General features: G+C 39.0%; 2 protein-coding genes across 3 annotated transcripts; one reads left to right on the top strand and one right to left on the bottom strand.

Moving 5' to 3' along the window:
- Positions 1–8,980, top strand: rdh5 (retinol dehydrogenase 5 (11-cis/9-cis)). Its single transcript, XM_086040525.1, has 6 exons — positions 1–138; positions 1,366–1,440; positions 2,910–3,232; positions 5,782–6,040; positions 7,730–7,893; positions 8,487–8,980. Exons 2-6 carry the CDS (start codon positions 1,415–1,417, stop codon positions 8,705–8,707), a joined length of 993 nt encoding a protein of 330 aa, XP_085896651.1. The 5' UTR covers positions 1–138; positions 1,366–1,414; the 3' UTR covers positions 8,708–8,980.
- Positions 8,981–11,362: 2,382 nt separating this feature from the next.
- LOC147141695 (elastase-1-like) lies at positions 11,363–17,669 on the bottom strand. 2 transcript variants are annotated; one of them, XM_086040363.1, is made up of 9 exons: positions 17,587–17,669; positions 16,904–17,045; positions 16,712–16,815; positions 15,231–15,331; positions 14,735–14,860; positions 14,494–14,630; positions 13,188–13,330; positions 11,647–11,796; positions 11,363–11,463 (listed from the first exon to the last, which is right to left on the bottom strand). In XM_086040363.1, the coding sequence occupies exons 2-9, from the start codon at positions 16,974–16,976 to the stop codon at positions 11,452–11,454; spliced, it is 846 nt and encodes a 281-aa protein (XP_085896489.1). In that variant the 5' UTR covers positions 16,977–17,045; positions 17,587–17,669; the 3' UTR covers positions 11,363–11,451. The 2 variants fall into 2 exon arrangements, with proteins under 2 accessions (XP_085896489.1, XP_085896488.1); XM_086040362.1 differs by having other exon boundaries at positions 17,524–17,604.
- Positions 17,670–24,459: the final 6,790 nt, after the last annotated feature.

Raw genomic sequence — 24,459 nt, forward strand, 5'->3', positions numbered from 1 at the left:
CTTGTCTTAAGGGATAAAGCAGCAGCAGTGCGAGAGAAAGCCTCTCTTTGAGTGGCCTCCTTGGTGTTGGACGTGAGCATACACGGAGGAACAGGGATAACTTGTACACATCCATAACTACTCCAAAACAGGAAGAAGGTAGGATGAAAATATTTTTTAAACGTTGGTTGATTACATACACTGTCTCGCATATAATTTTGTTAACTTTTTCCTAATTGCCCAATTTCACTTAAATGGTCTGAAAGTTATTTACTTACTACAAATAATGTTGAGTATATTCTTGCTTCATCTATCTTTGCTAGAGACATAAAGTGATAAGTAAAATAATTGAATGCTTTTCCACTAGATGGCAGAAGGTACATAATTCACCTGTTTGTTCAGTTTTTGTGACGTTGTTGGAGGTGAGCCAAAGTATGAGATTTTTCTAATGTAAAATATGTGTTCTGGCTATAAGCGTATCCGTCATATTTCAGGATATTACACTTGAATTCATCATTTATCATTATTTTGGCATTGAAGTGTTGTTAACTTAAATGTAATTTATTGCTTGGATAAGATAAAACAAGAAGTTAAATGTAAAAGTGTGACAAATTAGATAAATAATTAAATAAATAATTTGTATTATTTAAAATTGGTTTAATTAATTAACTAATTAGTAAAATAATAAATATATGTAACATTAAATGTAAAATTGTTTCCGTATAGTATTAAATTAAATTAATTAATATTAGTTCATATTATTGCTATTTTTATTTTCAATTATCGAATTATTGAGAATAATTAGACATATTCATTAAAAATAAATTAAGAAAATGATGATGATGAATGAATATATGCATTTTAGCTAACCAATTTTCAGCGGCATAATGGCTAAAATTATGCAACAAATATTACACAATTCTCATTAATGTAAATGTTCATTGGGCCGTATAAAAGATAGGGCCATATGCCCGTGGGCTATACTTTGCCCAACCCAGGGTTCCCACAAGTTGAACTGGACATTGTGGCAAAAGTGGTGTAGCATTGAGCTATTTGAATATAGAATTACCTTTTTTTGGCCCAGTAATAGGACTTGAAAGTTATTGGTTACCAGCAGCTTCTAAGCAGCTCCGTCACGGGCATTACATGTCCACTTACAAACAATGCAGCGCCCCCCAAACCCCCCACCATCCCTCACAAATGCCTTTCTGTCCTTCATAAGAGTATTAAGCAAAGATTTCTCATGTGGCCCCAAGCAGCAAAACTACACGTAGAGTACATACATGGAGAGTAGTGCTGCGCTACAGTCAGACTTATAATAAATGAATAATTTTTATGATTTGACAATTTCCTTTCATGTAATATTGTACTATTTTTCCTATGCAGTCCTCCAGGTGACCGCAAAGCCACTTCAGAGCCTAGAGGCAGAGTAAACATGGAGTTTGTTTACGAGCTTTTAGGGTAAGAAGTGTTTAACTGTCCTTTAATGTTGTGTTGTGGGTCAAATTGACCCATTTAAAAGTTAAAAAAAAAGTTTTTGAGTATGAAACTTCTGCAATTGCACTCAACAGTTGGTAAGATAAGTTAATAATGAGGTCGACAGTTTTGGATGATTAAACATGCTGCAGGTCAAAGTGACTCATAACATAATTGCTCCTGAGAAACAACACAATGATTTTGCAGTTTAGGCAACAAATCCAGTAGTTCGTTCTGTGTTGCAAAAAAATTGTTTTTCCTTTTTTCCAAATCCCTCATTTATATTGAATACAGATACACTGTACTATCGTAACAATGTTTTTTTGTTTGTTTGTTTACTTTCATTAATTGCCAATGAGTTTCACCGTGTTTCCTTGTCCTTACTTTTATGTGTGGGGCAGCAGCGCTCCCTGGCCCAAGTTGTCAAGGAATCAGCATGAACGCTGATATTTAAAAAAATAATAAAATAAAATGACTTTAAGTAATATTTTTAACTGTCTGTTCCACACAATTGTTTAACATAAAAATGTTGCATTTGTTTAATTTTGGGGTTGACTGCCCCCCAAGAATTCTGCCCAGCAACAACTAATTGACCAAGATTAAGAGTCAATGCAACTCATTTTAAATGTCTTTAAATGTCTATATGTCCACTTAAAATATATACCTGGATCCAGATGATTTCATTTTGTGCACCCACTTGATGAAATAAAATTGAGTAAGTTCAACATACCATTTTGTAAACGTTAAAAATAACTTTGGTGATAAACAATTAGGCTAACGATATGAGTTTTACTTTTTGAATTAAGATATAGAAATATATATTTTTTTAAATCCACAATTTTCTCATTTATTGATACCCACCTGTAGATAGTCATCACACATCATCCAGATATATTTTTAAGTAGACATATAGTCTGCATAAAAAATGTATCTGGATCCAGATATTTTTATTTCGTGCTACCACTTGACAAAATAAAACTGAGTAAATTCACCAACAACCTTTTCAGCGAACTTAATAGCAATAAGAAAAAAAATGTTTGTTTGGTTTTTACCCCTTGCTAATATGAATAGACATGCTATTAAGGTATCAAAATTTAGATGCAGACTCACTCTCATACAAAGTGACATTTTTAATGATTTTTAAAAAATGATTTTGATGATTATCACCTATAGCTAATCAAATCAAATTAACATTTCACGTTAAAAAATCTAAATGATTATAGAAAATCCAATTAGTTTGGAATTAGCCTTCTTAAAAGTAATTTTCTGTGTGTTCATTGACTCTATATTGTATCCAATTTCACTTTTCAATTGAAATACTGTACTGAAATAAATGGATTTATCGTTCTTATAAGTTAAAAAAAAAACTTCGACAGTGACACTTGGTACGCACCATTTCATAAGTCAAGTATAATATTTCTCATATAGGTTACGTACATCCTTACTGTCTGCAGGGACAATGCTTGGCTATACATAAGCGCCACCTTTGCGGTGTTGTGGATTGCCGCGTGGTTGTACAGAGACAGCCTCGAGATCGAAGACGTGTCCGACAAATACGTCTTTGTGAGCGGCTGCGACTCAGGCTTTGGAAACTTGCTGTGCAAGAAGTTGGAGCGAAAGGGCTTCCACGTGCTGGCCGGCTGCCTCACTGAAAAAGGAGCCGAGGAGCTGAGGAAGATGACGGGGCCCTACTTGAAGACGGTGCTGCTGGACGTGACCAGTCAGGACAGCATCCAGAGAGCCATGGAATGGACCAAGAAGGAGGTTGGCGACAGCGGTGAGCGAATTGGCCTGCAAATATTAAATTATGCAGTAATTCCACTCAGTAATCATCGCAGGAGATCCCGTCCTCAGTCCATGATATAGAAATACCATGTTTAAATACACCCTAGCAGGGGCAGGGCTTATATGTGGTGGCCAACGGTGGTCACTCTCTGGCCGCCAACACCGCAACAAGGAAAGCTTTTAATACCTGTGACTTTCTTGCTATTTTCAAATGGATATAGTATTCTTAAATCCCCTATTTCTCTGCCACAATACATTTACAATAATTGTACATTTATAGGAATCTCTCTTTAATAAAGACCATTTTTATTTCTTGCAGTCAATGTAACTGAAAATCATTACTTCAACTCCATAACTAACGTGGCCAACATGGCCGAGATGTCATTGTTTATCATACCATCCACAGTCACGGCTTCATGCCATAAAATGCACAGCAATCTTGCCGAGCACACTCATAACAATCAGGGGAAAAAAAAACAAGTTAAAAGGAACATTTAGAATTATGATAAATATTTGCGTCACCGTAATTTTTAATGAGCCATCTATCACAGTATACAAAATAGAAGTAGAATATGCGATAGTACACAAAAGTAAAACAACAGCAAATAAAATGGCATTATCGAGTTAAATTAAGCAAAATGCTGCTTTTTACTTGATTCTGCTTCTATTATGAGTGTGTTGGGCAAGGTTCTGTATATTTGTGAATTTTATTTCACTAGAAGGTGACACGGAAGTGAATTTTCACTCCCATCCCATCCCACAACCCCAGTAAAAATGTCGTCCTGTCCCAGTCCTCAACCATAGTTTATAAAAAAAAAAAAAAATCTTATCTCATCCCTCTACCGGTGAAAATGACTCCATTTTGGAGATCAGTTACATTAAAAATGGCTACGCATCTCCCGTGAACATTTTATCCTGCACCGTCCTGATCCTGCGATGAAAGGTAAAGTCGACTCCCATCCCGTGGGAATCCCGAGAGATTCCCCCACAAAGATTTCACCTTCCAGTGGCCACCTCTCAGTTGTATCAGGTGTTGTATCACTCTCACCACTCCACTGAAACATTTGTAGCTACGCCCGTGCACTCTAGGCATGATTTATAGCTCTTAAACATTTTTCAAGGTCTTTAAACGTAATTATAAAAATATAAAAACTAGAGATATCACGATATCCAAATGTCATGATACGATAATATCACTATAGGAACCTCAGTGTATGAGAATTAACACGATATTGTGGGAAGGTTGGCGATATATAAAAAATTCACGATACTGTATAAAAGCTCACGATATTGGTAAAAAGAAATCTAAAAAAAAAATCACTAAATTCTTGTACATAACAGCACTTACTTGCTAATGCATGCACACATTGGGAATTTGGTCAATTTGTGGAGGAACTCAAATGTGTTGTTGCCCTCCATCTGGCGATTAGCATGGCTCTTAAACATAGGTGGTATCTGCCACTAATAAATTAACCACCAGAGGGTGCTGGAACTGCACAAATGGAAAACAACGGGCTTTGAAACAGATATGTTGCTATTAATATTGTGACATGCCGACGACAATATATCGTGGCATTTTTAATATCGCGATATCACAATATTGCCGATATTGTGACATCCTGAATAGTAACACATTCAAACACATAATATATCGAGAGAGAGCAAGAGCAACGGATAACACAAAAATACTATCCAAACAATATATATACAACTGTAATAACACTTTTGGTGATATAACAGGACAACCAAAACTGAGCAACAATACAGTGGAAGTTTACTGTACTATTTTATTATTGTCTAATGCAGTGGTGGACAATTAATTGTGCAAAGGGGCCACATGAGAAACTGGAATACTTGCAGAGGGCCAAGCTAACATGCTAACCTTGTCTTTGAATTTGTATTTAGGAAAAGCACATTGTCTTCTTTCAATAAATTGTTACACGTGTAGATATGGTATGTATTGTTATAAATCAGGAAACACAAATGTTAAGCAAAATTGTAAGTGGACATGACATTGTCCACTTTAAACATGATAACATAAATTTTGTTCATCAACCACTAACTCATTAGCCATTCCAAGTCCGGACTCCCAAATATATAGTTAAGCGAGAAATGTAATATGATTGACAATAATGTATAATGAGACAGTGATGACTTATAAATAAACCAATTTGTACAGTATGTGAAACTGTAGATTTGCGTACGGTAATATCTGGCCAAATCTTCTTGGCTCTCTAACCTCCACCTTGCAGGAAATAAGAATGTTGCGAACATGAGGACTGTTGTCATATTTGCTTGTCAACACTTCAGCCAAGTCATAGCTCTTGCTTGCTACTTCACTTGTATGTAACATCCACATGTGTGCATATAAAATAAAAGCACAACTTTCAAAATAAAAGAACCACATAGTTTCCATTTTACTTTGATTGTATTTGATTTGCAAAAAAATGATAGATATTACTGCAGCTTGCTGAGCAGTTGTGACCGTTTTCTTCATTTATATATTCATGTTTTATATTTGTACGTCATTTCTCCCACAAGGACTCTGGGGTATTGTGAACAATGCCGGCCGCTCTCTGCCCATGGGCCCCACCGAGTGGATGAAAGTGGAAGACTTCCACAGCACGCTCAAGGTCAACATGAACGGCGTGATCGGCATGACCGTGACTTTCCTGCCCCTGGTCAAGAAAGCCCGCGGGCGCGTGGTCAACGTGGCATCCGTGTTGGGGCGAGTGGCGGCAAACGGCGGTGGCTACTGCATCTCCAAGTTTGCCGTGGAGTCTTTCTCCGACTGCCTCAGGTGAGGAGGCCTTCTCGTGATTTCAGATTTCAGGCTATTTGGAATGATCAATCAATCAATCACATTTTATTTATATAGCACTTTTCATACATAAAAATGCAACTCAAAGTGCTTTAAAACATTCAAAGCAAAACATAGAATTATCTTCAATCAAAAGAAAAGATAAATTATTTAAAAGTTGTTGAAAGCCAAACTAAAAAGGTGTGTCTTGAGCTTCCTCTTAAAAATATCAACAGTCTCTGCAGACCTGACATCCTCTGGCAGGCTATTCCAAAGGTGAGGACCAAAATGGCTGAATGCAGCCTCGCCATGCATTTTGGTCCTCACCCTTGGAATAAATAAAAGGCCGGCGCCAGAGGACCTCAGGATCCGCGAGGGCTGGTATGATAAAAGCAAATCAGATAAATAAGATGGCCCAAGACCATTAACACATTTATAAACTAATAAAAGTACTTTAAAATCGATCCTGAAACACACAGGGAGCCAATGCAGCAATTTAAAAACTGGCGTAATGTGCTCCCGCCCTCTGGTTCTCGTCAGCACCCGAGCGGCTGAATTCTGCAGTAGTTGCAGTGGTGAAATGCTCTTTTTCGGGAGGCCAGAGAGCAGGGCATTACAGTAATCTAAACGACAGGAAATAAAGGCATGCATCAGCACTTCCGTGTTAGCCTGAGAGAGAAACGGGCGGACTCTGGCGATATTCTTAAGGTGATAAAAACCAATCTTGGTTACATTTTTAATATGAGGAATAAAACTGAGCTCAGAGTCAAAAATGACGCATTGCATTGTTTGGGACAAAGGTTATTGTTTGTTCACCAAGTCTCCACTGCCATAATGGTGACATAATCTGGAAAATTTACTTTTTCGTTGTTTGTGTCTTTTGTCATCCACTTTCAATCGGCAATGGAAAATCGAAAGATTAAACTACTGTACTATAGTTATTTTGTTATTAGGCTATTTTACAAGATACCATCTCTTTACTAATGCTTACTACAAAACTTCAGAGTAAGGTACTGTATATAGCATGTAACAATTTTTTTTTATTTGTGTTATTGATCTGAAACTATAATTTCTATATGAAACATTAGGTTTCTTTTTTGTTAGCTTTAAAAAACTTATTTGATAATCAGTCACTTTTTCATTTTTTGATTTTTGCTTGCCAATGGAAAATGGAAAGAAAGAATGGTACATGGATTGGTTGTATACAAATAGTTGGGTCTCTGTGTGAAATTTGTCTCGTGTGAAATTACTATAAATCTTTTATCTACCTATTCTTTACCTAGTGAAAATGTGTCTATGGTCATGTTGATCTGAATTATGCTGCATTTTAACATAACAAGCAGCACTACATCCTTGCGATTAGCAGGTTTGGTATTCAAATCTTGGCTATGGCCTTTATGTGAGAAATTTCTCTGCGAACAGATACTCAAATGCTGTGAAGTTGTGGCAGGGATATTTGTCTTTGGCAATGTGTGCTTGTGCCACATTAGCAGATCCACCTCACAAATTAGTGTAATTTTGCTAATACACCAGGGAGCTGTTTTTGATTGTGAATAAAATGCATAATATATCCCATGTAAAATAAAATGTCCAACAGTAAAACAGATATGAAGAGCAAGTGATTGTCTTTCTACACTACTGTCAGCGCAAACACAAAATAATAGCAACATTTGATGGGGCTTTCCACAGGAGAGATATCAACTACTTTGGGGTGAACGTGTGCATCATTGAGCCGGGCTTCTTCAAGACAGCTGTGACCAACCTGGAACCCATCGAGAGGGAACTGCACCGCTTGTGGAACCAGCTCAGCCCCGAAGTGCAAGCAAGCTACGGGGACAAATACCTGGACAAGTGTGAGTGAGATGCTCAAAGAGGAAGTCAACCCAAACGTTTTTTTTTCAAGAATGTTCTATGCAGGCCCACTAGTTGAAACAGGGCATTCTGAGTGATTAATATTGCGTTTGTGGAGTAAGAGTTAATCCACCCATTTTTAGCCATCTCAGGGAGCAGCAATTTGATCATTTCTGTCAACTGAAAATAACATCACAGTTGCTCAGGGCTCAGTTAACGACCAATCACGGCTCACCTGTTTTCTGAAGCTGAGCCATGATTGGTCGTTATCTGAGCCCTGAGCAACTGTGGTCTCATTTTCAGTCAACAGAAGTGACAAAATGGTTATCCCCTGAGATGGCTGAAAAAGGGGTGGAATTTGCTTCTTAACTCACATTCCACAATTGCAATATTAATCAGAATGCCTAGTGGGCCATCTCTGTTTCATCATCATCTGTTTAGACACACAAACATACTGTTTGTCGGGGAGAAGCTAAATTTAGCCCAGGTTGTTGGTGGAAGTTAAAGGGAGACCTTGCCTCATGTGCATGTACATTACAACTAAAATAAAGTAAAACTACTCACCAATCAACAATTGGTGATTGATCAATTGCAGACATTAGGATCCAGCGCTTCATCATGAACGCCATCTGCGACTCGGACCTGACCAAGGTGACTGGCTGCATGGAGCACGCACTGACTGCCGTGTACCCCCGGACCCGCTACAGCGCCGGGTGGGACGCCAAGCTCCTGTGGATCCCGCTGTCATACATGCCGTCCTGCGTGGTGGATATCGGACTCAAGCTGGTTCTGCCCCGTCCGTCCAAGAGCGTGTGACCACTTACAACTTGAGTTATTCACCCTGGTGCCGAGGCTGCTGTGAAGACATTGATTCCTATCTAAAATGCCCATTAATTGGTCTGTAATTACTAATATACAGTATTTATACCATAGGTGCATAATGTCACCAGTTTAATTTGAATACATATGCTTCGGCAATGTGCCTTGTACCATATTATATGGGCTCCTTCATGTGAAGAACTGTGGTTGATCAAAAGCATGCGCTTAAATAAAGACAGTTTTTCAATAAAGGTGCTGTTTTGCATGCCACATCATAGTCATGATTTCCTTCGGAGGACCATTATGACTGTGAGCCCAAAGCCTCATGTTGCATGTACCCAACAAATTAATAAGTAACTTGGTTTTAAGAGACCAGTAAAAAAACAGTTCAGTCATTATTTCATTTTACATCATATTTAAAAGGGGGATTGGTAACAAAAAATGCTTGCAATATCTCTCAACATTTTGAAAAGTGAAGACAAACAGCTCTACCATACATGTGTAAATCCTTCTGCTGTCCTGCTGGTTTTCCATCTCTCCCCACTGCAACGCACCCGATTCGCATGATCACGATCATTATCCAGCTTCTGCAAACCTTGCTGATTAGTGAACAGTGGCCTTCGAGGAACAGGATTGAAGAATAACATCACAATTCAACCCATTAAAAAACAGATTCTTACAGGCGAAACATACTATGTGAAGGATTTTTTTACAATGCACATCATCTGGAAAATATTATATTTTTGGATTTGTTAGAATATTTTGTCATAAAAATCTAGGAGATAGGAGGTAGAGGTAGCTTCCCAATGGTGCACACACTAGGAGGAGGAGAACTAAAATAATGGATTTAATATGAGACAAAAGAAAAAGTACAGATAAACAGATATAGTTTCCAATTCCATGCGGTACACCACAAGCTAGTAAAATGACTAAAATGTTGGATTCCCTATACGCGAGAACATCTACTCATAAAAATCAAGAATAACAAGAAAAAGTTGAGGGCAGTGGTAGCTTTGTGGCACGCCATTGAACAAGAATGACTAAAATGTTGGCTTTAGCATCTACTGCTAAAAATGAAGAAAAACAAAAGACATTAGAGGACAATGATATAGTAGTTGTATGTTGTATGGAGGAACATTTCTTCATAAAAGTGACGGAGGAGCTATCGGGCATTGCAACAAAGCAAGCGCCAAGCGGCAACAGCACTGATGGTGTTTTTTTCCTTTTGGAGCAGGAGACACTCAGTCTTCAGTGTCCAGCTTGCAAATGAAGCCACCACCGGCTAATATTACCATACCCGCCCTTCACTTGAAAGTGTCTCTGGATCTTCGACCAGCCAAGCTTCCAGGTCATGGGCTCAAAATCAGTGTAGGGGTGGTATTAATTAAATGAGCCCGATTCAGAACCTCTCAAACACTAGCATGTTTTCATAACCTGAAGACAAATTTAATGTTTTTTTGGGGAGCAAATTGTCAGTCCGTGGCTGTGTTGCATTATTAATGCTGTAGTGGTGACCTCTTGTGCTTCCTGCTCAGGTTCCAGTCAGAAAAAGAAAACAGGCAGAATTTTTGCTATTCGATACTCCACGAGAGAGAAGAAGAAGGACAATTGGACACCTTTGATCTATTTATTTTTTTTTAGAAAAAAAAATCATCTCATTTTCTGTACTCATTCTTAATCCAAACTGCACTCATCAGTTGATATTAGATAAAGTACATTGCATTAAACAAACATTAAATATATAAAATAAATAAATATATACACATTAGATAGAAGGACACAATCGTCCTTATTTTGTAGAATACTGTATGTTTTTATAATTATTGGTTTAGTAATAATGATAATAGTAATAATAATAACAATAATAATTATGTGGTTTTCATTAGTAAAATAGTAGACTACCACTATTGTTGTTTTTAATTCATAAAAATAGTACTTCTTTATTAATGATCGGTGTTCTTCTTCTTATTATTATTATTATTAATGATAATATAATTATGGCTTTCATGAGTGAAATAGCAGGCTATCACTACTACTAATACATTTATCATTGTTGTGTTTTTATTAATTAAAATAGTACTACTATGATAAATAATTATTTTAAAACCTAATATTTGGTGTTATTATTGTTTTCTGTTTACCAAATGATTCAAATTGACGTTCATCTTGTTTTAATATGATGTCTTGCAGCAGACTTGTCAGCTATAATTCATACGTTTTGACGATTTGTTTTTTACATTTTATTTGTAATTTCTTCTTTTTTTCTGACGGAGCACGGAGCGTGACCCAGCACCTAAGATGTTTTCAAGGCATCCGCTAGGTGGTGCCGTACGTCTATAAAAAGAATAGCAACTGAGCTGAATGATGAAAAATAGAAAATAAAAGACAAAATTAATTCAAATTACAACTTCTAAAAAAATTTAAACAAAACAATGTTTTAACCAAGCTTCCGTCAGAAAGAAATGAACAATTGTGAGGTAGTGTCACGTTGTTTAGTATTTAATTCTAATAATTCTACATCCCAACTCACTATTTGTCTCATCTTCTTGAGTGACTGGATCAGCTGCTTTCCATTTTCATTTTATTAATTTGTTTTTCAATGTTATTTAATGATCTGACTGCTGTCGTTGGGCCAAAAATGAGACGCGAAGATGAGTTGATAATATAGAACATTTTATTCCGATGGGATAACGTATAATGACAACAATTAGAGTTCTTCATTCTCCAGTTGTCTTTTCCTTTCAACCCATTATCTGGGAAAAAAAAAAGTAAAGAGGGATGAATTATTATGGTGAAAAGAAAAATACTTTAAAAACGATTACCACCCCCCTAAAAAAGATACAGCATGCGTCACTTCCCCCACTTAGCGTGACAAACAGCACGATAGCAAGTTCATCAGGTTTAATTCACTCAACAGATGGAAGTTGAATACTTACGCCGTTCATCCAGCTGATGTAGTCGGACACGCGGGTGAAGACAGTGGGCTTTCTGTAGGCATTGCAACCGGATGACGACACGAAGCTGGTCACGCCGTGCACCACCCACTTGCCGTTCACGTCGCAGTTCAGGGGGCCGCCGGAGTCACCCTGAATACAAAACCACAACACATTTTAAGAAAATACAGTGCTATCTTGACTTACTTGCTTTGTATTTCAAATCAACGTTACCCATTGAAATGAAGTGAAACGTCAATAATTCGTTCAGGCATCCAAAAAAGCTCAACTAAAATATCTATCGGCTTCAAGTGTTAAATGTTACATGATTAAGATGAAAAGTTATTGATTTTTTTATATTTCATCGCATGCTGTTGTCGTGGCGATGCACTGTTTTTGAGGGTCAAACCCTGGGCGGAAACTCATGAAACTTTTCACTGTGCAATTTTAGATAAACAGCTCAGCGGTGCCCAATACAATTTTTTAACGAAGCATTCCCGGTTGTATGTTTCATGTAGATCTGTGAAAATTGGGATGCATACGTAGGTCCAAACCTGGGCGGTAATTCATGACACTTTGTACACGCATCAGGCCTGCCAAACACATTTACTGTATATATTAGAGCATAGGTGTCAAACTCAGGTCCTCAAGGGCCGCTTTCATGCATGTTTTCCATCCCTTAAATTATCAGCTCATAAGCAAGCTCTGAAGGAGCCTGATACTACCCTGATCATTTGAAACAGGTGTGTTGCAGCAGGGCGAATTGGAAACAATGCAGGAAAGCGGCCCTCTAGGACCGGAGCTTGACACCTGTGTATTAGAGGGTTATTGTGCAGTTTCTTAAAAATGTTTCATTAATGCTCGCCATCATTTTTTAAAAAAGCACCACAAGTTGAAAGTTTCACCTAGAGCTACAAAAATTGGGAGGCATATGTATCTGCTTAAGAACTACAAGAAAAAGTCTTTTGGAGCCATATGGTAATACTAATAGGAAGTCTGCCAGTTTGAATTTATTGGCCCCATTTTTGCCCTGAATTAGAGATCATACTTTAATGAACTCCTTCTAGGGAATTTATCTAATCATCTTCAAACTTTGGGTGTTTTAGTTATTTAAATTGAAAATCTGTTGAAAGGTTTTCATTGCGCACAAACTGTTGCCGTGGCGATGCGCTGTTTACAAAGAAAAATTATGCCGTTTTTGAAGGTTTCAATCTGGGGGAAAACTTATGTTACACGCACATCAAGCCTGGCAGCCAGTACCCCAATGTGGCCACGGTTACGAGGGCCCTTTATAACTCCTCGCAGCTCTTGTTGTCTTTGTTTTATGTTTAGTTTGACCGTAAACTTCCACTAGGAGATCCTAATCACGATATATACTAATAATGACAATTGCGTCATAAATCTAAACATTCCATTTATATTTGGTGAGAATGACAGAAAGCCCAGGTTTTGTATCACAACATGTCTTCCTTTTTCATACATTTGGTGTTTACTTGGGTTCTGGCTCGTGTGGATAATAAATACAGTATGTAGAATATAGTCACCTGGCAACCGGAGTCACTGCCTCCGCCAGCGCAGACCATGGAGTTCTTGACCGTGCTGCCCCACCATCCATAGCTGGAGCACGTCTTGTGGTCCACCACAGGGAGGTAGGCCTGCTTCAGCTGGGCAGACAGCTGACCTCCGGCTGGACGACATAGTGCGAACACAGTGTATAGATTTTGGGATAACAGAGAGCAGGAGATAATCTGTTTTCACTGGAATTTAGCAGAATCAAACTAAAATGTAAGCAGGGTTGCATCAAGTGAACTATTTTCCAACACCGTAAATGCGTCTGGGCATGATAGTGTCCATTGGCACAGCAAAGCCGAACCCCCTTTTAAGACCAATCATGTTATAACCTTGAAAAAAACTTGACTATGATTTTCCCCCCAAATTCCGTTAGGACCAACCCTAGAAGTGGAAATCTTGAAAACTACTAACTATGAATGTTCTCCAAAAAATAGCCATTCTGGATCATACCCAGAGTGAAAATGTTCCGAAAATCTTGTGAAAACTACTAACTATGAATGTTCCAAAAAATAGCCATTCGGGATCAGACCTAGAGTAAATATTTTACGAAAACCTTTATAAATACACTTGGGAATTCTTGAGAAAATGTAAACTATTGACTATTAATGTTTAAAAAAAAAGAAAAAAACGAATTCTTGAGCAAAACCCCTGAATCTGAAATCTTGCGAAAACTGTCAAAACACTTTGCGAAAACCTCACGTGAGCCTTGAGTCATCAAAAATGGAAACTAGTGGCAATGAATGCTAAAAAAAAAGCCTTTCCAGACAAGCACTGCAGTGAAAACGTCACAAAAACATTTTGCAATCATGAGAAAAATGTAAATATGACTCTGACTGTTCCGATAAAAGCCCTTCTTCACGAGCCCTACAGCTAAAATCTTGCAAAAAAAGACCTTTGTGGAAACCTTGCAAAAATGAGAAAGTAACTCATGAATGTAAAGAAAAAGCCCCTCCGTACCAGCCCAAGGGCATGAAACCATGTGACAGACTTGTGAAAACTTCGCAATGCAGTATGTGAGAATAATAGTATAGTACAGTCCTAAATAGGCTACTTGGTGGTCACTGCTTTGAAGAGTTAATCTATTGCAGGGGTAGTCTGGAATGTAACGCCTGCGATAAAGAGTGAGATATACCACCTCGCCTACATCATTGTTACGTAATACGTCCACTGCCTACCGGGTGTGGGGAACTGCAGCAAAATTGTAAAATGAGTTGTTCTCAACCTTGTGTAAAATTGGTCTAAAACCTTGCGTAGGCTAGTGAAAAGCGTAGTACTCACTCTGAGTGCGTCCCCATCCGGTGATGAAACAGCGGTTGTTGTGGGGCAGGATCTGACCAGAGGGAGGGATGGCACCCAATTGCACATAGTTGTTGAGGGAAGCGTCAGAGGACAGACGCAGCAGAGCAATGTCCCACCTAACAGGGACCAAGGAGAGACGGCGGTAACATTTTGGATGATGAGCTTCTGGATGCTTTTTGACAGTGTGTTCAGGAGAGTGGGGGAAAATAGCATTGCTGACCCTGCGGCAACGTTGTTGGAGTTCCACCTGGGGTGAAGGTAGACGCGACTCACGCTCATGTACTGCTCTCTGCCCTCATGACTGTTAATGTTGTGCTCTCCCAGAACCACACGCCAAGTCCTAGACCTGAGGAAGTGCATACGTTTTATTAATACTGCATATTTTATCAAGAAAATGGTCAATACTGAGCAAAGTTATTATACTGTAGTTAATGAAAATTTATGGAAAAATTGGAATTGAAAAAACATTTATGTGAACTAAATAAGATTAAAAAAAACAAAAAAACAAACTAATAAAAACTAAACTAAAGCAATAATAATAATAATAATTATAATAATAAAATCTAAAAAAAAAACTGCTCTAAAAACAAATTAAAAGTAACTGAATTGGAGTAAAAAAAAGTCATAGCAAAAGGAAAATTATTGTGAAAAATGCAAAACTATTATAACCCTGTTAAAGAGTCAAAAGCAATGGCCAGCCATGTTTGCTTTCCCACCTGTCAACGCAGTGAGCAGCGGTCATCACCCAGCCTCTCTTGATCAGAGTTCCTCCACAGGTGTGGTAGAAGCTGCTGCCAGATTTGTACTGAAGAGAGATCTAATGCAACATAGGAAGTACACATAAAAAATGACAAAATGTTCTTTACGTGAAAAATCGCTAAACAACACATTTCACATTTAAAATACATGCAATTATTTTTATTTTATTGTTGCATTTATATTGTTTTAAAACACATACACATGGATATCAATGCATGTAAAACCAAATAACAATTAGACGTTATTTTTTGGGGACAAAAATATTATTAAATGAACTTTTTTAGTGTGTATTTGTATTTTATTTTTCATTTAAGTTTTTAAAACACACGCACACACACACGCACACACGCACACACAAACACAAATGCCTATGTGAGCAAACTTGAATTCAAATTATATTTTTAAAATATCTTTGGTTTTCAACGTAGAAAATGTACATTATTGTCATGCATTATTTTTGCGATTTTTGCAATTTATTGTTACATTTATGTTGTATACATTTATATATAAAATGATCCAACACATTGTAGGTTAAATAAAAGGCAAATAAAGTAAAGAAACAAAAAGGGTTTTTTATTTTCGAAAAGTACATATAATGCCATTTTTTCATGTAATGCCATTTTGCTTTTTTCTTTATAATGCCATTGTTTTTCGTTTCTTTTTCAGTTGCTGCCAAGAATTGGACTGGTGAGCATCGCGCTTTCATTGTGGAAATGTTTATCAAAACAAACGAATCTCTAACTGCAACACAACGAGCGTTCCCTTTGCAGTTCAATCTTTGTAGACATGATCCCGTACCAGCTCGAAACACAGTCTTGTTATGGGTTACCAATTTCACGGTGAGGGCTTCACGGTTTGGTGCGTGCAGTGCACAGATGGGGGGGTTCTAAAAAATGCAGAGCTATGTGGGCCCACTACTCTGTAAAATACACAACAAATACAGTATATTATTCATTGACATTATTGTATAATTTGATTTTATTGTTACATTTAAGTTGCTTTAGAGCACATACACGTGGGTCTGACTAAGATTCAAAGGTTTATTCCCTTTTCAGTGACAGCATGTTGTACGAATAACTAAGAAAAGCATTTTGACATCCTAAAAGTATTTTTTTTAAAATATGTACACATTTGTAAAAGCAGTTGTCATGTTCCTCCTTTTTTGGCTTATTTTTCTAGTATATATTTAAACTTTCTGCTGTTCAGTTTGACATTCAGTTATTATGTGATTCATCCATTGAATTGTGAGCCAAAGGCAGCGGCTATTAGAAACAAATAAACAAAGCAAAAAACAAAACGGACCCTGTGGTACACCGCAGCAAAGGAAATGGGAGGGAAATGGACGCACTTACAAACTTGTTATCCATATTTTATCTTCATTGTGGTGCATACATATAAGAACAAAGTATGACAGGATAAGATACAAAGTGTACATTACCTGCCAGGGCCAGGAGTTGGGCCTTGCCACCTCGCCTCCAACAACTCTCTCTTCAGCTTCATCATCCTCCAAGAACCGGGGCTGGGGCTCCAGCTCAGCCAGTACTGAGCCCAGCAAGAATATACCAAGCAATAGTGTCAGCATATTTATCGAGGATAGGGTGTCAAATGGTAAAAATCGGACAAATCTTACCCAGTGCGGCGAGAGTGGTCAGCAACAGAAACCTCAACATGTCAGCGGTTGCCCGAAAAAACGTGCTGCACATCCTGGTTTTTTTTTGCCTTTTATACCTACTGTGGATGGCTAGTCCTCAACATGACTCATTCAACGCCACCTGTGCAGATCACACACTTATCACGACATGGGCAGAACATTAATTTTTCGAAGTGCTGACTTGGTAAGCAATCTAGTTTCAGTTTCCATGACGATTCCTGGACAACTATTACTTTTACACTTCTGCTTTTTTTTTTTATCAGTGGGTCTTAACTGGACTGAATCAGCTTCACATGGGCCAGGCATTTAACATCTGCTCAATAGAATATAAGAGCTCTATGAAAAAGTCCGCCTTTCAAGATATTAATACGTGAACATTACAATATCTGAAATATTGTGATTGTAGTTATAGAGTGGTGTACAGTAAACCATTGTCTATAGGTCGCTTGAACACATCTCAGAGCAAGGCATTCTAGAGGTCTTTTTTTCAACCGCAGCCATCTTGGGAGGTTACGCACGTGCTGCATGCACGCACACACAGCTGTTAACAGCGATCATCAACTTGTTTTCTTATGGAATTTTCAAGTATTATGACTTGCCATCTGATCTACAAACTGCGATACCGACAGGAAGTTACTCTGTTTGGAGGAATCAACACATACACGCTGTCCAAAGCTGATTCTTCCCGACATTGTTTACTTCCTGGTGTTGAAGACATGCTCTGTGACACACGGCAGATGAAAGCTTACAAAGCTGTTTAAGTTGTTTCACGGGTGAGATAACCGCTGGGTGTTATTCATGTTGTACAGCTACCGAGCTCATAATGTCACCACACGGTGCAGTGAGCGTTTGCTATTCTACAATGAATAAAGCTGTCGTTTGCACTTTATCTGTGTATTATTGAACGCAATAATGTGGCGATGACGTTGGTTAACTTTTTCGGGCGTTGTCAATTTGGCTGCATTAGGCTCGTGGTGTAGGTAATGTGCCTCTCTGGATTGTGATTTTAACAGCGACACTGAAAAACAGACAAATGAACGAATGAATTATTCCACCCCATTTAAGCAGCAAACAATTTGCTTTTATTCACTTCTATGATTAGATGATTAGCAGCGATCGGGGTTAGCCTCAAGGTGTTAGGTAACGTTGGACTCGTCTGTTAGCTAGCTTGTATTAGCTAGCTAGTTTGTTCATGAATCCAAAACATAAGCGGCTTGCAGTTTAGCATTATTTAATATGACATTTTATATTTATTGCAGTCTATAAAAAAAATGATCTCATATCACTACGTCTTCAAAGGTAAACAGACTTAGCGATCACTTTGTGAGCGCTGCACACACCCGAGAAAACAAAATAGGGGTGAATCAATGTCGAAAAATGGGTCAGCTTAAGTAATGAATCTACGTTGGAAATTATACACAAAGCGCAAGGTTGATAAAATGTTGAGTTAATGTTTTCTTTTCAAACATAAATCACACAATACCAATAAATTGATTCAACCATCATCTAAACCAGAATTTACATCCACATTTTAGCCGTTTTTTAATTTAATCAATGTAAAGGACACAATATTGATTCAACCATCATCTGAACTGGTAGTGGCTAAGTCTATCTTTAAGCCACTGAGGGTGTCATATTCAAAAAGTCAGGTTGAGTTTGTCTTGTGTTCTTTTCCTGTTTTATTTTGAAATCGTCTCTTTCCCCATTTTGAGCAACTTGCTCTTCCCGTGTTTCTTGTTTTTCTTCCCCAGCCCAATTGTTTCCACCTGTTCCTCATCACCATTTGTGTGTGTGTTTCAAGCCTGTGTCAATTTTCCTTTGGTACTTTATTTTTGGTGATTGTTTCTCCTCAGTTGAGTGATTTTGTGTTTCTTAGTAACAGACTTTCTGTTGACCTTTTTAATTAAAACATGAATTAAATTTAGTCTTGTTTGAGTTGTGCAGTTGGGTTCTAACCTAGTTCGGCTGTGACAGAGGGTGACTAGACATGGTGTCAGGGTTCTGAGCATGTGGAGGGCACAATTGCAGAGACTGGAGACAACTTGGGAAATACAATGGTGAATTTATTGAGTCTAACATAGTTGGGTGTTCAGTTGAGCAAGGTTGTGTTGTCCAGGTGTAGAATGGTAGCAGGTGGAGTTTACAGTGCAGGGTTGGCAGGCAGGGTTCAAGGTAATCTGAAAATTCATAAAGCAGAGTCAAAAATCTGGAATTACTTGAGAGTGCTCATGATAGTGGCTGGATGCACAAACTAATTCGAGGCGCAGAGGCAGTATTTGGGACCGTGTCATATATGCTGCTGATGATGATTGCTTGCAAGCACCAGGTCCCAGCACCAATCGTCTCTCCAAACCTGCACAAAGACAGCCACGCGTGCGTGCGCACAGGGGAAAACAAGGGCGGTGCTCAAGGACCAGAATCAGGGGACCCAACACATGGACTGTTTGACCTGCTTGATCGCGTTGGTGAAATAAGTCCTTGTAGCGTGTTTGTTCTTACAAACGTGATTGATCTTCCAGGTATAATTAAATTCTAGACAACAGATTATAGCCTTTCAAAATACATGAAATGGCTCCTACAATCCACATTGTGGCGCCCAACTTAAACTAGGCCATGGCAGGCTAAGATGAGGGGCGTTGAAACAATGATGACGCGCACACCACCTGTTGTTTAATGAGTTGAATCCACAGCATTGGAAAAGATGACAGACACTTACTTCATTTGCCGTGCAAGGTACCTTTTTTGGACAGAACAGCTCTTTCCACAACATGAAGTTGACATTGACGTTTCTTAAACTCACTATTGCGTTTCACAGTTGAGCTATACTGTTAGCAAAAGGTTTCTTCCCTACGCTCACCCCACCACAAGATCAAAGCCAAACACTAACTACATGTAACCTGGTTTATATTTGCATTTACTACATAAATGTATTATACAATATATGATACGTTATGGTCGACTGGTTAGCACATCTGCCTCACAATGCAGACGTTTGAATCCAGCCCTGGCCTTCCTGTGTATGGTTTGCATGTTCTCCCCGTGCCTGCGTGTGTTTTCTCCGGGTACTCCGGTTTCCTCCCACATTCCAAAAACATGCACGGTAAATTGATTGGACTCTCTAAATTGCCCCTAGGTGTGATTGTGAGTGCGGATGTTTGTCTCTGTGTGCCCTGCGATTGGCTGGCAACCAATTCAGGGTGTCCCCTGCCTACTGCCCGAAGACAGCTGGAATATTAATGGATGGATGATACATTGTGTGTTTTTAAATTGCCTTTATATTGTGTTAATAATAAAATGCTGATTTCATTTTGAGCATCGAGTCTGATGATGTCATTTCTGTGATGATGTCGCTTATGGGGTGATGTCATTTTTTCTTTAAATCACGGCACAAGCCACGCGGCTGTAAGTGGTTTGGCCGTCGATGTCTCGGTCAGATCTGTTGACGGTCGGTCGGATCTGTATCTACCACGGACTTGTGTCATTTGAGTTGACTTTACTTGTACTACTGGAAAAAACTAGAGGGAACTGGCCAGGTTCGAATTCCTTGATATCAAAGAAATTGATGGTGAGCTAACACAGAATCCAACCGAAAGAACTCCCAACAACTACAACAGTCCTGCAGAGCGGGAGGAGGCACTGTAGCCGGTTTTCTTCGGAGACATTTTCATTCAACTACTGCAGCATTTACTGCAACCTATGGCTACCTAAGACTTTCAACCGGCGGCACGGTGGTCGACTGGTTAGCACGTCCGACTCACAGTTCAGAGGTCGTGGGTTCGATCCCGGCTCCGGCCTCCCTGTGTGGAGTTTGCATGTTCTCCTCGTGCCTGTGTGGGTTTTCTCCGGGTACTCCAGTTTTCCTCCCACATTCAAAAAAAAAACATGCATTGGACACTATAAATTGCCCCTAGATGTGATTGTGTGTGCGGATGTTTGTTTGTCTCTGTGTGCCCTGCGATTGGCTGGCAACCAATTCAGGGTGTCCGAAGACAGCTGGGATAGGCTCCAGCACGCCTGCGACCCTTGTGAGGATAAGCGGTATCGATAATGGATGGATGGATGAAGACTTTCAACCAGCGGGTTCCTAGATTTATGGATTTAATCAGTTATACAAACATTGTAAATATTATAAATATTTCTTTTCCCTGTTTTTTGGGTAAATACACTTGCATTTATCATCAGAGGTCTTTTCTCTGCGATTTAAACATTTTTTCCACTTCCTCCATGAGTAAACTTTAGATCTCTGAGCCTAGCAAACAATTCCAGTAAAGTACATTTCACTTCCTTTGTTAATTATATCATCTTTATACTAAGCACACAAGTGTTACACACACACAGTTGAGCGCACTTACTAATAAAAAAGACCACTCACCCTGGTGACATCGCCAATCACTGTGAAAGTGGAGCGTGCGTGCTCACAGCTCGTCCACGACACACAAGCACGGAGCCCAAAAAACAAAGACACCACTCACATACACTATATGGCTTCTACACACGTTCATCTTGGCGAGCTTGACAACATACTGAAAGATGGTCTTTTGTTTCGATGGACCATTTTTGAGTTTAGAGCCCTGCACGGAAATGGCTGATGAAGGAAAGTTTGCATGCAACAGGACCAACACCAGTGTTTTCCGGGCAAAAGATTTCATAATATATATATATATATATATACACATAAACATACATACACACACGCACACATTGATGTTGTTCTGACAGATATACTGTACTGTATTTAGGACTCCTTCTTCTGGTTGTGGGCGATTTGTTTTTGCTCGAGCTTCACTTGGTTTTCCGTACTGTGCTTAAACTAAGGACTACCAGGATCTTGAATCTATTAGAACTACAAGAGCAGTAATTTTTACAGATGGCACTTTGTTGTGCTCTGGCAATGACTTCATCGACTAAAAAGATTATTACTTGCTGCTCGAGAGTCTAATAAAGGTATTTTGCTCCGTCTATCCGTCACTGACGGACATCAGTTTTGCTGACGTTTGACGAATGATGGTAAAAATTCTAAAATAGACCGGATTAAGAATAGACGTAAACCCCTTTGTCTAATCCGTCATTCGTCTGCAGTCAGTCATTAGTCTATTTGTGAGTATGTGCACATGTGTGTCCAAACCGTTTATCTTCACAAGGGTCGTGAGCGTGCTGGAGCCTATCCCAGCTGTTTTTGGGCAGGAGGCGGGGTACACCCTTTACCGTTTGCCAGCCAATCGCAGGGCACACATAGAAAAACATTTACAGTTACAATCACACCGAGGGGAAATTTAGAGCGTCCAATTAACCTATCGTGCATGTTTTTGGAATGTGGGAGGAAATCGGGGTAGCTGGAGAAAACCCACGCAGGCACGGGACGAACATGCAAACTCCACATGAAGGCCGAGGCCGGATTCGAACCCACAAATCTCTGAACTGTGAGGCGAACATGCTAACCAGTCGTCTACCGTGCGGCCCGAGTGGAATCCAATGCTTGTTTTATTCAATTAAAGTGGAAGTCAACCCAAACATATTTTTTTCAAGAATATGTTCTATGCAGGCCTACTAGTTGAAAAAAGGAATTCTGATTAATATTGCGTTTGTGGAATATGAGTTATGCAGCAAAATCGAGCCATCTCAGGGGGCAGATATTTTGTGATTTCTGTAGACTGAATATGACATCACAAATGCTCAGGGCTCAGATAATGACCAAACATGGCTCAGCTTTCAAGAATATTTTCTATGCAGGCCCACTAGTTGAAAAAAGGAATTCTGATTAATATTGCGTTTGTGGAATATGAGTTATGCAGCAAAATCGAGCCATCTCAGGGGGCAGTCATTTTGTGATTTCTGTCGACTGAATATCACAGAAGCTCAGGGCTCAGATAACGACCAACCATGGCTCAGCTTCAGAAAACAGGTGAGCTGTGATTGGTCGTTACCTGAGCACTGAGCAGCTGTGATGTCATGTTAGTCGACAGAAGTGAAAAAATGGCCGCCCCAAGTGGTGGCTAACAACGGGTGGATTTACTCTTATTCCATAAACGCAGTATTTGTCAGAATGCCTTGTTTCACCTAGTGGGCCTGAATAAAACATATTCTTGAAAAAAATGTTTGGGTTTACTTCCCCTTTAAATACTCTAAATTGTGCGCAGGTGTGAACGTGAGTGTTTTTTTGTTTTTTGTTTGGTCTATACTGTATGTGCCCTTTGATTGGACGGCACAGTGCACCTCGCTTTTCTTACCAAAAGTCAGTTGTGATGGTCTAATGATTTTCCTTATAAAAACGGTGAACGCAGTGCGAGGGCCCCTTAATCGGTGCTTTATAGCTTTTATGTTGGTGACAAAAAAAAATTGTACAGTAATGCAGTACACCACAGGATCATATACTGTACGCATGTTTAATACAATAATATTATGATACAAATAATGCTAATTACTATTATATAAAATATTTAAATATTATACATAATCAGACCATAAGCTCCTTCATTTCACTTCACAGAAATAATAAGGTAATGGAAAATTTTAACAGTGGACACGTTAAAACGTTTATTTATTTATTTGTTTTTCCCTTATTTTCATGACAGTTAGGACATATTGTCATAGTCTGTCATTTGAGTTTAGTTTTTGACTTTAGTTTCATGTTTTTCCTTGTGTTCCTTTGTCTGTCTCTCATTAGGTTGAGTCCACCTGTACTCCCTCCTACCCCGTGTCTTGTAGAGGTGTTTCTCGTTGTATCGTCAACTTGTCTGTATTTAGTTGCCCGCTTTCTTTCAGTCCTGGTTGGTTCGTTATCATTTGTCAACGGTCATTTGTCTGTTGCTGCTGTTAGTGTCATGTCAGGTTTTTTTTCCGAGCGTTTGTGTAGTTCTTCGATTCTCGTTGTTTTTGGACTTCGGCATGTTTGTTATCCCTGCCTTGTTTGCCTTTTTGTTTTCCTTTAATTAAATACTTAATATTGCACTTCGTTTTTTTGCCTCCTGGGTTTGGGTCCTCCTCGATACATACGAGAGAACGAACCAACCAAAATGGACCCAGCGGGACAGGCATCACCACGTGCATTTTGTTTTCTCGGTGAGGGGCTGGGCCAGAACACCGTGACCCTTGCAGCCATGAGGGGAGCTCTTCAGCATTTTTGTTATCAGTGCCCAGTTTGGTTTTCTTTGATTAAATGCTTCATATTGCACTTCATTTTTGCCTCCTGCGTTTGGGTTTTCCTCCATGGTAAATATGACAGACGGGTGGTGGAAAAGGCCAGGGTGGCGGATGCAAGGCTTGTGCCACCAGAACAGGAAGAGGCTTGGGCGGCAGTCGCAAGGCTCATTCCGCCGGAACGGGAGCCCGCAGGGCTTTATTTCACCCATCATTTAATTGAAAATGAATAATTTCAGGATGCACCTCCTGATCTCTCCACACAGTAGTTGGTCAGTATGGGTTTTCCTTTCAAACATTTATTTGGGGGAAAAAAAGTGACGGAATGTTATTGGTGGAAGAACATCAGCTAAATTCTGAGCTTTTTAACCATAGCAAAAAGTAGTCATCACTCCAAG

This window comes from Filicampus tigris, chromosome 9, assembly GCF_054856515.1.
Source record: "Filicampus tigris isolate MCC_2025a chromosome 9, RoL_Ftig_1.0, whole genome shotgun sequence".
Taxonomy (NCBI): Eukaryota; Metazoa; Chordata; class Actinopteri; order Syngnathiformes; family Syngnathidae; genus Filicampus; species Filicampus tigris.